The sequence below is a fragment of the Lissotriton helveticus genome, chromosome 2_1 (assembly GCF_964261635.1).
Source record: "Lissotriton helveticus chromosome 2_1, aLisHel1.1, whole genome shotgun sequence".
Classification (NCBI taxonomy): Eukaryota; Metazoa; Chordata; class Amphibia; order Caudata; family Salamandridae; genus Lissotriton; species Lissotriton helveticus.
In genome coordinates this window covers 1,989,824,049-1,989,838,119 of record NC_136059.1, presented here as the reverse complement: position 1 = coordinate 1,989,838,119, position 14,071 = coordinate 1,989,824,049, and the positions used below count along the sequence as shown (strand labels likewise).

General features: G+C 48.0%; 1 protein-coding gene across 1 annotated transcript in view; it reads right to left on the bottom strand.

Moving 5' to 3' along the window:
• The window catches only part of TMEM131L (transmembrane 131 like), a 673,742-nt gene that overhangs the window by 345,436 nt on the left and 314,235 nt on the right, over positions 1–14,071 (bottom strand). The window contains exon 7 of the mRNA XM_078676947.1: positions 3,045–3,155. Within this exon, the coding sequence (XP_078533073.1) occupies positions 3,045–3,155 (111 nt within the window). The remainder of the gene's footprint in view (positions 1–3,044; positions 3,156–14,071) is intronic.

Sequence of the window (14,071 nt, the reverse complement as noted above, 5' to 3'; positions counted from 1 at the left end):
GATCTAGAGGGGTGGGAATCCTGGTCAAAACGCTTTCCCCTTCCATACACAGGTGACACACACCGATGGACTCGGCAGATATGCCACAGTGACGGGTCGGTGGGAGGGAGGTACGCTTACCCTAACCTCAGTATATGTGCTACAGGGCCTTCAGGCAAAGACATTTACTGACCTAGGGACCCACTTGCTTTCCCTGCCTGATGGTTTGCTCCTTCTGGGAAGGGACTTTAACGCAGTTGGTTCTGGTTTACTGGATCGTTGCCCCCCCCCAGCGACTTTGGCCCGGTGCAAAATTGGCTCCGAGACTTCTTAGACTTCTTTGGCCTGGCGGATGCCAGGCGGGCGCATCACCCTAGCGACACTGAATACACGTTCTTTTCAGGAGCCCATCACCGTTTCTCTGGCATGGATTACCTCCTGACTGACGCAGCCCACACCGCACTTATCGGTGAGATCCGACACCTTGCGCGGGGGATCTCGGATCACTCGCCACTATGGTCCAGACTGTTCATTGGGGACTCCAGAGTGGGCGTGCTTGCGCCCATCAGTCCCTGGTACCTCCGCCATCCCGCAGTTCGCAAAGCTCTGCTATCGGCAATTGACCATTATTTTCTAGAGAATAAGGTATCCGTTGACTCCCCGATGACTTTTTGGGAGGCGTTCAAAAATGTACTAAGGGGTAAAGCCCTCTCCCTCATCGCTGGTGTTAAAAAGGAAAAGCAGAAAGACATGGAATACATTGAGGCGGAGATCATAGCTCTTGAAAACAGCGCATCCGTCAACAATCCACCTCCTGCAGCTTAAGAGGGACGAATACAGAAGCATTGCGACAGACAGGGCTAAGAGTTGGGGGAGTGAGAGAGACGGGAGGGTATACGAGTGGGGCGACAAAGCAGGGAAACTCCTCGACTGGCTGGACAGAAAGGAGAGGGCCAACAAGGTGGTCCCGAACTGGTCGACGATCAGGGTGGGGCGAACTCCGACCCGGTGGCCATAGTCCGCAAATTTGTGTCCCACTATGGGAACATTTACCAGTTCTCATTTCATTTTCGTGAGGACTCCTCCTCTGATCTCCTTCGCGATATCCGCTTTCCCTCACTCTCTGAGGAAGATGCTAAATTCCTTGACAGTATCATAACCAATGAAGAAATAGCCCAAGCTATTCCGAGTCTTCGACCGGGTAAGGAACTCGGGCCTAACGGCCTACCCATCGAACTTTACAAACTACGCCCCAATGGCTTAGCCCAGTTTCTCCGCTCCATGTTTGAGGAGAGCAGGAGGGTTGGTGTTCTTCCCCCTGACCAGAGGCTAGCATCTCTGGTTGTTATCCCCAAGGAGGGGAAACCCAGAAATAAATGCACTTCCTATAGACCGATCTCCCTCCTGAACGCGGAACCCAAGATCCTCACCAAACTCCTAGCCACACAACTCACACGAGTGATCACATATCTGGTGCACCAGGACCAGTCGGGCTTTATGCCCCACCGAAACACCGCCCTTAATCTGCGATGGGTCCATGGGGTGCTGGGCAGAGCTGCCACGGTGGATAAGCCCGCGGTGATAGTATCCCTCAACGCTTCCATGGCATTTGACACCATGGAATGGCCCTACCTCTTCGCGGTCCTGGACAAGTTGGGGTTTGGGCCGGTCTTCATATCATGGGTAAGACTCCCCTATTCTGCACCAATGGCCCAGGTGATAGTTAACAATCAACGGTCAGACCCTTTTCAGCTGTACGGCGGGACCCAACAGGGGTGCCCGCTGTTCCCCCCTCCTCTTTGCCCTCACTCTTGAGCCATTGGCGGCCTGGATCCGTGCTGACCTGATGATCCGTGGGATGCGATGGTCGGCCAGCTGGGAGGACCGAATCTCGCTTTATGCAGATGACGTCCTTCTGTATCTAACCTCACCTAAAAAGTCCCTAATTTGTGTTTTGGATATTTTTAACGCATTTGGCAGATACTCAGGATTTTCCATTAACTGGGGCAAGTCACTCATATGTGTTGGGAGGCTCGCCATCCCGGCGCGCTTGCGATTGATACAACTTAAAATTCATCATCGTACTTACATCACAGGACCACAACTAGTCCGCATGGGGAGGGGGATGGGGGCGATTGCAGGCGACGTTGCGGACACATGGGTACCTTCATTCATATACTTTGGGACTGCGACCAGATACAACGGTATTGGCGGGAAATACATGAAGTAAATCAGGAAGTGTTGCACTAAGACATTCATCCAGAGGCAAAGCGTTGCCTCTTGAACATGTGGGGTCCCACCGATCTGACAAGCAGGGAGAGGGCGTGGGCCACACTGGGGGTAAATGGTGGCCAAGTGGAAGATAGCCCGTCTAAGAGGAGCGGAGGCACCACCCACCCTGGCCACTTGGGAAAGGAGTCTCGACTGGTGAATGTTTAGAGAGAAGACTGTATACATAGCGCGTGGATGCCCCAAAAAGTGGTCGGCGGTGTGGTCCAGGTGGAATGCTTATAGAGGAGGGATCTGTATGAAACTTGTACACACACCTGAGGAAGAGTCGCTGTCCCCTTGAAACTGCTGAGGGTTACACAATCATTAATTAGGTAATATGTATTATTTTTATGAATGTCGCCACTGTTTATTGCTTCTGATTTGTCTTATCTGTCGAACATCTGCCAAATTGGTCGAACTGTTTAAGTTTATTTTTCCTTTTTTGCCTAAAACAATAAAAAGATATCTAAAAAAAAAAAATATATATATATATATATATATTATAGATTTAAAACTAGGTTTATATCTGGAGAAATAAACAGAAATCAATTCTTTCAGCTTGGAAGCCTATTGCTGTTATGAAATATATAAACATTATGCACAAATCTAAATGTATTGAAGTGTGTGAAAATATAATTTAGACATTAATTAAACTACTATGGGCTGTCATGCCCTGCGCACCTTTTTATTACCGCTAATAGATGTCAAATATTAAGGAATTAAATAAATTAAATATGTATGCTAACATTTTGTGATCTGAAGATAAAACAGCACTTTCTTTATGGGATAGGTACCTGTGATTGTGAAAGCTGAACATCTACAAACTGCGGGAACAATAAGTGTGCATAGGTAAGTAGCTTTTCATAATCTTCTGAGGAGGCTTCTGAAGATCCCGTTCCAGAGACCTATTGTAAATAAAACATGATTAGATTATTTTATTGCGAGACCTTCTCTCAAAAAGGCAAATGTTTCGGTCCATTGCAGTAAACCTAGTGTGACCTGACAGAACAAGAGGCTTCGAACAAAATGCAAAGTTGAATTTAATCGAACATTCAAAGTGCATAAATGACCGAATAAGAAAGACAATGGATACATTTTCCACGGTCTAACACTTGCTCTTTTGCCCAAGATGTAATGCACATTATGTCATGGCTTCATTGCATATAACAGTTTGAAATTCTTCACATATCCATTAAATCCTCACTCGCCGTCGCCCACATTCCCTGCATCTGTCGCAGCAATAGTGGGGGCCGCTCCTTCTCCTACATCGCAGTCAAGACTTGGAACGACCTTGCCCCCAACCTCCAAAAAGCACCCGCCCTGGCGGACTTCAGAAAGAGACTCAAGGCCTGTTTTTTTGACAGGCACAGCATCCCCTGCGTCCAGATACCCCTAGGGGTGACAGTGTTGCACTGTACAAATACTGATTGATGGACTTGACCTGCTCCCAGGACACCCCCGCACCGCACGGCCACCAGCTGCTGCGTGTGCCCCCCTGCCCGCTGCCTCGCTCAGCCTCGCTGAGCCTGCCGCCTCTACCCCGCCCCCGCTGCCCTAGCGGGATCGCTCTCCCTGCCTGTGGGCTGCCGCGCTAATTTTGCCACTGTTTCTGCACTATTACTGTTGCTGCATTTGTCCACTGTTGTTCTTTTTGTTCCCCCTGAGCCTGTGATTTATTTTTATTTCCCCGTGTTTCCCCTGTGCCCCCCGCCCTGCTCCCCGCTTCCCGCCGCCGTGCCAGCGGCCACGCCCCCTTTCCTTTGTGTACCCTCCCCGCTCCCGCCTCCCAGCTCCTCCCTCCCTCCCACTTCGCCATATATGGCGACCGTGCGAACGCGCAGCGTTGACGCGCAGCGGGCGCGCCGATTGTGCACCGAAGGCGCGCCAAAGGTAAGCCCGTCTGCGCCCGTCCGCGCCTGGTCAGCGCCCAGGGCCCGGACCCCTGGCCCCCACCGACGGAAGACGACCCAACGGTCCTACGACGCCACCGAACTCATCGCACTCAACGCCGGCAGACTCCCGGGCTGCTGCCGAGCCACCCCGAGACGCACCCACGGACCCTTCTGCTTCAACTCCTGCAAGTTCACCTGTATCCGGACCTGCACCACTCCAGCAGTGCCCAAGACCTCGACGAGCAACAGCAGCAGCCACCTGAAGTGCATCCTGCTCAACACCCGCTCAGTCCACAGACACGCCGTCGAGCTCTGGAACCTGATCGACACCACAACCCCAGACGTCGCCTTCCTCACGGAAACCTGGATGAACGCCTCCTCAGCGCCCGACATCGCCATCGCCATCCCGGACGGCTACAAGATCATCCGGAGGGACCGCGTCAACCAGACAGGAGGAGGCATCGCCATCATCCACAGGAACTCCATCCGCATCACGACCAACACCGACGACACCCTCGCACCCGCCGAGCACCTGCACCTCCAGATCCACATCAACCCCAAGACCACCCTCAGAGGCACGCGCATCTACAGACCCCCGGGACCTCGCACACAATTCAGAGAAGACATCGCCGACTTCGTCAGCCCGCATGCCCTCCCCTCCGCTGACTACATCCTCCTCGGGGACCTCAACTTCCACCTGGAGAACAACAAAGACCGCAACACCACCACCCTGCTGGACAACCTCGCTAACCTCGGACTCAAGCAACTGGTGACCACCCCCACCCACTACGCCGGACACACACTCGACCCAGTCTTCTCCTCCAGCAAGGACATCGCCTTCAGCCACGCCACCGGACTCCACTGGACGGACCACAGCTGCGTCCACTTCAGCTTCAAAAGGACCACGATCCACCACCAACAGCAACAGGTTGCACGCAGAAGCTGGAACAAGATCACAGCCGACCAGCTCGCAACCTCCCTGAGCAAGAACCCACCCACCAGCGCTACGAACCCCAGCCAAGCGGCCACCAACCTCACGAAGTGGATCAGCGACTGCACAGACGACCTCACCCCCCTGAGGGCCCCGCCTAGCAGACCCGGCAGCAAGAAAGCCCCATGGTTCACCGACGAACTCAAGAACTCGAAGAAGAACTGCAGAGCCCTTGAGAAAGCCTGGCGCAGAGACCCAACACCGGACAACATGACTGCCCTCAAGCTCGCCACCCGAAAACACCACCAACTGATCCACACCACCAAGAAAACTGCATTCAAGGAACGACTGGACAACAACGCACACAACAGCAAGGAACTCTTCAACATCGTTAAAGAGCTCTCCAACCCCAACGCCGGAAGCAACGACATCACCCCTTCGCAAGACCTCTGCAACTCCCTCGCCTCCTACTTCCACAACAAGATCGCGGACATACACAACAGCTTCAGCACTCAACCGACGCACGTCACGACCGAACCACGGCCCCCCACCACCACCCTCCGCGCCTGGACCCCGATCAGCACCGAAGACACCGTCCGCACGATGAACTCCGGATCTCCAACCGACCCTTGCCCTCACCACGTCTTCAACAAGGCCGACGCTGTCATCGCACCCCACCTGCGGGACATCATCAACACCTCCTTCAACACCGCTACCTTCCCGGAGAACTGGAAGCACGCCGAACTCAGCGCCCTACTAAAGAAGCCATCAGCCGACCCCACCGACCTCAAGAACTACCGACCCATCTCTCTGCTCCCGTTCCCCGCTAAAGTCATCGAGAACCCTGCCAACATGCAGCTGGCCGCCTTCCTCGAGACGAACGGATCCCTCGACCTCTCGCAGTCTGGCTTCCGGGCCAACCACAGCACCGAGACCGCCCTGATCGCAGCCACCGATGACATCCGAGCTCTGCTCGACAACGGAGAAACAGTGGCCCTCATCCTCCTAGACCTCTCCGCGGCCTTCGATACTGTCTGCCACCGTACCCTAGTACAGCGCCTCAGCAACGTCGGAATCCAGGAGAAGGCACTGGAGTGGACCATCTCCTTCCTTTCCGGAAGGACACAGAGAGTCCGCCTCCCCCCGTTCAGATCAGAAGCCACCGAAGTCATCTGCGGTGTTCCTCAAGGCTCCTCACTCAGCCCAACCCTCTTCAACGTCTACATGAGTCCCCTCGCAGCCATCGCACGCCAGCACAACCTCAACATCATCTCCTACGCCGACGACACCCAGCTGATCCTCTCCCTCACCAACGACCCCGCCACCGCTAGAGCCAACCTACACGAAGGGATGAAAGAGGTAGCCGAATGGATGAAGAACAGCCGCCTGAAACTGAACTCGGACAAGACGGAAGTCCTCATCCTGGGATCCTCACCCTCCGCCTGGGACGACTCCTGGTGGCCCCCCGCACTAGGCAGCGCACCCAAACCAACAGACCATGCACGCAACCTGGGCTTCATCCTGGACTCCTCCCTATCCATGACCAGCCAAGGCAACGCCGTCTCCTCGTCGTGCTTCAACATCCTACGCATGCTACGCAAGATCTTCCGGTGGATCCCCACCGAGACCAGGAAGACGGTCACCCAGGCCCTCGTCACCAGCCGACTGGACTACGGCAACTCCCTCTACGCCGGAACCACCGCCAAACTCCAGAAGAGACTCCAGCGGATCCAGAACGCCTCAGCACGACTCATCCTGGACATCCCCCAACGCAACCACATCTCCAGACATCTGAGAGACCTGCACTGGCTCCCAGTCAACAAGAGAATCACCTTCCGTCTCCTCACCCACGCACACAAAGCCCTGCACAACCAAGGCCCAGGATACCTCAACAGCCACCTCAACTTCTACGCTCCCAAACGCCAGCTTCGATCGACCGGCCACGCCCTCGCCGCCGTCCCCGGCATCCGAAGAGCCACCACAGGGGGAAGGTCCTTCTCCTACCTCACCGCCAAGACCTGGAACTCCCTCCCGACCCACCTCCGCCTGACCCAGGACCACCTCACCTTCAGGAAGCAGCTCAAGACCTGGCTGTTCGAGCAGTAGCGGACCCCCCCCTCCCCAAGCGCCTTGAGACCCTCCGGGTGAGTAGCGCGCTATACAAATGCTTTGATTGATTGATTGATTGAATTTAATAGCTTTGACACTACAAACCCCAAATGAGATTTTCAAAGTGGTCCAGGAATTGCGTAGCATCTAACGCCTAACCTATTCAATTTCATCGTTGCAGGATTTCTGAAACAGGCTCACAAAACATACTACTGCCAATGTCCAAACCACCTTGTTTTTGAACTACCAGCGTATACTTACCTCAAAAACTCAAAACTCAAATCCTCAATCAACAAAACAGGTACCTACTTACAACCAGTAGGCCAATGTTTAAGAACGACTGCACTGCCAAGAAAATTGATGCTCCTGAAAAATCGCTCAGTTGATGACTAAAGTGATGTAGGGCTAGAATGTGCGGAAGTCTGTTTGAGGTGGCCCCATTCCACTCGTTTCGACACACCCGATACGATATTTGAGATCACCTTTTGCTGCAGCGAGTGGTAGGACAGTAAAGAACTGAATTGTTACTCTGGCTACTCTGTCACCTAGCAGTTGTAAACGTTACTATATTTTGGTGTATCTCTGTGTCAACCTACTTCACTCTGGCACTAGAAAAATGAGGGAGGCTGAACACTACATTACTCAACAGTCACAGTCGAAGGGCTGTAGGCATCAGTTAATGCCATCTTACCAAGACTGAGCAGAAAAGGCTTATTGGTGGACAGGGCCTATGTGTAGCCCGTTTGTGCCTGTGTTTTCATTATGCATAGTTGGGGCCAGGTTCATCTCTTAGTTCAAGAAAAGATGACCTCAAAGCGATTAATATGTGCTCAACTTTAGGTTTTGTAGAATGTGCATCAGGTTGACATGCTGTTTACTAGAGGCCTGTTTCATTTAAGGATCATAGATCTGCAGGCTGTGTAGCGCTTGGTTAAGGAAATTAATTTTGTCGGCAGATCACGGTGTGATCTGCAGAGTATAAAGATGGATTAAGTTTTTCCTCTCTTAGTCTTGAAACAGCTCAGAGAACTGTGTATCCCAGCCCCAGAACACATTGGTAAGGTGCACACTACTTATGTATGTGTCCTGGTTAATGCAAGACCTGCAGTGGCCAGTTTTGAATAGACAAAACTCACCCAAAATGTATCTTTAATACAGAGATCTTCCTGGCACAGCAATTATGCTTTCCAAATGCAGGAACCCAAATAGTTTGTCATACGAGGACTGACAGATCTCATTATAGAGAGGGAAGGTGACTATTACCTTTAGGAATCACTTCACAAATAAGACAAAAAAACTTGTCCTAAGTCACTGAGGCTTCAGACTCTGCCCGTTACTTGGAAAGCAAAAGCCATATGTTCCATCCTATTGTTATTTATCTAGCTTTGTCTGGGCTGTGACAGGAATTTACAGATTTACTTACTTGAATTTTGTGGTGGGTGTCTAATATTTCATAAATGACCCCGGTGTGTGCAAAGAGGCAAGGGAGTAGTCTGAAAATAAAAATACCCCCAACTTGAAACATACTTCTAATTACATTGAGCACGTGAAGTGAGCAAACCAGAAAAAGTTCCTCTTGTCCGCTCATCATCCTTCCATCTATTGTCGTACCGACTGTTAAAGTGTACATTTTTCATAAAATTTGCCTTCGTTAACCAATAAGAAAACATGCCGGTCCTTCAAAAACCTGTTTACCTTTTCCGTATCTGTAGAAGGGAAAATGAAAATGTAATAACGCAGCTTTAACCATCGGAGAAGATGCTTTTTGAACGTGTAAAAAATGAACGTGCAGCTTAAATAAGTAGTAGGCTCTCGTACCTAATGTGCTAACACGAGAAGGCCTGAAAAATATTTTGTCAACTTCTGCTTGACATTAGAATAAGATGCCTTTCAGTAATTGCTGACCTAATCCTCCAACTGTAAAATAGTTCATCACTTTAAAACGTGCTGTTCGAAGAGTAATGCATTTCTTGTTTCTTCGCACCATATGAAGCATTTCTTTTGCTTTCTCATACCATGAGATTTCCTCATTTCAATAAACTATGTATTCTTCTATATTTTATAGTCAATAGAGAGTGTTAGCAATGTTGAACTTTCTGAAGATATTGGTTTGGATGCTCTTAAGAATTACCAATAGAAATTTTTCATTGCCTTAGACTAGCCCTTTATTATCCACACGATGGGATACTGACAACAGCTAACAGAATAGGCCTGCAAGGGTTCTCATGAGAACTTTCCCTCATGTACCTAGTGCAAAACATATTAGAAACTTTTAGATAACTGCTCACCGGCGTGAATGTTATGGTGGGAAATGGGAGGAGAGACAACAGACCATTAGAAAACCCATTTCCTTGGACAAACCGTGCTGAATGTTGCAAATGTTTTCATATATACGTGTTCCTAGATAGAGAGGTTTTTTAATGCTTTGGAGGTTATTAATTCCATTTAACTTTATTTTTTCATGCCACCTGACCCACGATGCATTTTGCATTATCTTTCCTTTACTTTTGCCCAGTGTTGTGTGCTACTGATAACAGCAATTTCCTATTATCCTGACTATTTGGCAGGGAGACTTTCTCATACAGCCGATCATAGCTACTGCTGTGATTACTTTTCTTTGATCTTTTGAACATATGCTGCTGCGTTCCTGAACTACTCATTATGGGGAGTACATTCTTAAGCTAAATAAATGCTCCGGAATCTTGCTCTTTTCCAAGAGAACTCTTTATGGGTTCTTATTTAGGTAACAACTCTTAAATTAAGATAGGGACTATTTCCTTTATGTAACACGCGGTCTATAGTATGCTGAATCTAACAAAACCTTTTCTTGACATTTTAGGTATTTAGTTATCCAGCTCAATATCCTTGGTGCAACAACATCAATTGTTGCATGGCTAAGCACTTATAAGGTCCCAAAGGCGAAACCTATTGGCTATGCCAATGCTTGTTATCCTAGCTGCAGGTATGTGTCAAAAAGGAAGAGACTCCAAATATTCTTCAAAACCCCACCCCCATGTCTGATAATCACGCTATGGAAACTTTTGCACATTAGGTCTGGCTCACCAAAATAGTAGTATGTTTGGCAAGCATGTATTTGATTGCATTTTTAAAAGTTTGACAAAGCTTAACTGCAATGTTTAAATAAGATTAGACATTTAAATAATGACAATTTAAAGGAGTATTTGCGAACACATTTTTTGTTTACACTGGAGAGGCACGGGATTAACAATTTTGAAGACCACTATCAAGACACTACTAACCTGCAAGTTTTTTCGATAATCTTGAATCTCCTGTTTTTCCCTCTATAAGTCATACTATCAGCAACACCTTTCAGTCCTCTTGGCCAAGTAAAACAAACTCGCCTATATGTAGCAAAGGTAGCCTAACAAAACGTGGAATAGGGCGGTAGTGTGTATGGTAACATAGCTTAAGGTGAAGTGACATGACGGTGCAATATTTTTTTTGATTTCAAAAGATTTTATTGTTATAAATAAACAAAGGAAGATACAGAATGTAAAGAAAGTGATACATTTGAGAGCAATATAACAGACCATCAGAAGATGAAATCCAATAATAAGACATATGAAATGCATCCATATATAATAAATAAAAGTAGTCTGCTAGAAATAAAAATAGGCATTCATGAAGACCAAGCAACTTAGCATATATGTAAACCATTCACAAATGTATCACTATCAGGTGATAGAATCAGAATAAGAAAAAAGCAGAAAAAGAAGGAAGAAAAGCGAGAGTAAGAGGAAGTAGATGGAAAAAAGAGGATACAGAGAAGAAAGAAGGGAAAAAGGAAAGAAGGATTTCCCAATGAATAAACCTTAAAAATAAGGAATAAATCCGGACAAACAAGACGCCATTCAACCAGACATACGAAAGGGATATTGGTCAACCAACCCTTGTGAGGACAAATCCATGTAATTGTCTAGAGCGGTCCAAACCTCACTAGCAATCGACGGAGAGAGATGAGCTTGATCAACTGAAGTATGAGCACTGCGTAAGAAGGAAACCCAAGCCCACCAAGTATGATACGAAACAGAGGAGAAGGATTTCCATTCCATAAGAATTACTTTCACAGCGACGGTCAAGAGAAGATCTAATAATTGTAACTCCATGGGCTCCAAGGGGAGAGGAGATGAAGCCGCAAGAGGGCCCAATAAAATTAATGGGAGAGAAAGTTGGAATTCAATATCAAAGATGAGCATAATATGCTTATGAATGAGGTCCCAAAAGGGTTGGAGTAGAGAGCAGGTAAAAAACATATGTGAAAAATCTCCTGGCGATAAGCCACAACTCCAGCATAGATTATCGTCTTTGAGATTGAGCGAATGTAGGCGCACAGGTGTCCAATGAAGAAGATTGATAGAGAAAAATTTAGATTGCATTAATGATGGGGCGATTTTATTGCGAAGAGAAAGTTTACCAATCATCTGCCATGTATCTGAAGAAATATGTTCAATGATACTATGGTCAAAATGACGTAACCATTTATGTTGAGCAACCGTATGAGGGGAAGATGAAGGCGTAGATAAAAATTTATACATTTTTGAGGCAACATGACCAGATTTTAACCAAATTTGAAAGAGAGTAACCGTAGAAGAAGTAGGATGAAGACGTACTTTAGCAAGTGCCACCTTTATTTTAAATGACGGTGTAATATTAAAACTTCATATGTAATGTGGGAAACAGCCTGAAAAGAAATCCAATTAAAATCTACAATAAATCACAGACCAGTATGTACAAAAACTATAACTCGCGGTTCAGGGAGAAAGACAGCCCTGCATTGATGTTCTTTGCATAGCGTAATTTTAAAAGCATCAACTAGACATTTTCCAGAGTTTTTAAAATAAATAGATTTTAAAAGGAACTTAGCTGGCTTTCAGACTCTTGCATTGATCTAATGTTTAGGCATATGCATCCGGGCCAGATCGATTTAAATATGTTTTTTGTAAACTGCGCCATCACTCGCAAAGGCGAAGGACGCTGTCCCGTTTTATCCGCTGGGTGGCATTGACAGGGGGGCAGGTGGCCCTTTTACACAATAGTGCTTCCTTAATACATCTAAAACGGAGCCATAGGTGGTCGGGGCTCGAGAGCACCCATTTGGCGTGGAATGTTCACAAAGGCTGCGCCCCCGCTGTTGAATACTGCTATCCCACGCTCAGAGGAGCAGGGCGCGGCTACTTGAGACAGCATCAGAAGCCGAGCATTAACATCATGATTAATGGAGGAGAGGAGTCTGAACATACCGGGTACAGGCAGCAAGCCTTCCTGCCGCGCATTGCAGTACTTTTGAAGGATGCTTTTAAATGAAGTGCCACGACTGAATAAATAAACAGGTAGAAACTGGATTCCTCCATTTTCCAGAGTACGTGGTTGAATAAGTTTTTCAATATTTTCAATATTTTAGCAAGTGATTGATTATCCCTAATTTGGGTGCAACAGAAGGCTTCTGCATATCTAAACTGGGGCACTGCCTCTGCACCACAGACACTAGGATGAAAAACGAATACAAACTTCTCATCATTGACGTGACAATATTTCGGATTGGTAACAGCAAGAGAATTTCACAAGCAAAATCCAATTGAATGGGTAAAAATGTGTGTGTAACTATTACCGATAAGGGGCTTCAGAAAAGTTACCTTTTGCCTGCCTAAAGCCTCTGGGGCTTTTTTGTAAGTATTCACTGTCACCTGGCAGCTTGATGGTTTCCCTGTGGTGAGGTGTGAACTGCTCGACGGACAGGCACAATGGGCATTGGGGGTGGGGAGGTGTTGCCCCCTTCACAGGATGGCCTGGGGGATGCACCCATACCCTGGGTGCACTTCAAAGGGCTCTCACCTGTCACAGCCCGATGTAGATCACACCTGGGCCTCCCCCACCCTTTTGTTCTTCTAGTCAGCCAGGCACCAACACCAGTGAGTAGGAGAGCTGCCCCAGAACTGGTTTATAGTGACTAACGAGGTAGGATTGCGAGCTATTAAGAGTGTCAAATTCTGCTTGAACGTCACATTTTGTTTGACAGGTTTGCTTAAGTTTTACATATAGTATTTAGACCGCACTTCAAAGAAAGGAAACAGAATGGCATAACAATGTTTGTGTATCCACTGTCTGCTTGCTGGAAGCTCAGCTTTGCAGTCTCTGATGTTATTGTTGGTACACGGACTGCATCACATTGAATTTTCTGCTAGATGTGGGAGGAGACTAGGGGGTCTGTGCTATGCTCCCCACACACACACACACCAGTCCTTATAGTCCAAACTTAGTGTGGCTGAAAACTTCGGCCATCTTGAAAATGCCTAAAGTGGGTAGGGTTATCCCGGGAAACGTTACCCCTATGGGATAGTACATTCCCAGAGCGTCATTCCCACACACTAGCTCGTGCCAGACATAAATGGGGACCTCCAGGGACCCACTTCAAAACACTCCTGGACCCGTGAAAGACAAAAAGAAGGCTGAACCTGCTGTCTAAGATCTCAGAAGAGCCCTAAAGAACTGAACCTGTTCTCTCTCTTGTACCCAGTACAAGAAGTATACTCCAAGGGTCAAGAGGCTGGCCTCCTGTTCAAACTATAGGGAAGCAACAGGCCACAAGAGGCCTTTCCTGCAACTGCCCAGCTGATCAGTGGCAACTTGACATAAACAGGACTAGACTCTGCCTTGTACTACGAGTCTCTACGTGCCTCCCCAAAGGTCCTGGGGGTCTTTAGAAGTGGACCTTGTGGTGGGTTGGGACTTGAAGTGATAAAGTCAGAAAGTAAAATGGTTTATCAGGATGAACCTGATTGGTTTATCCAACCTGTGCTTCTTTGCGGCCAGCGTAAAATTGAGCTTAGCTCCCAGGCTACCGCAACCATTGACCATCATTGGTACTTTG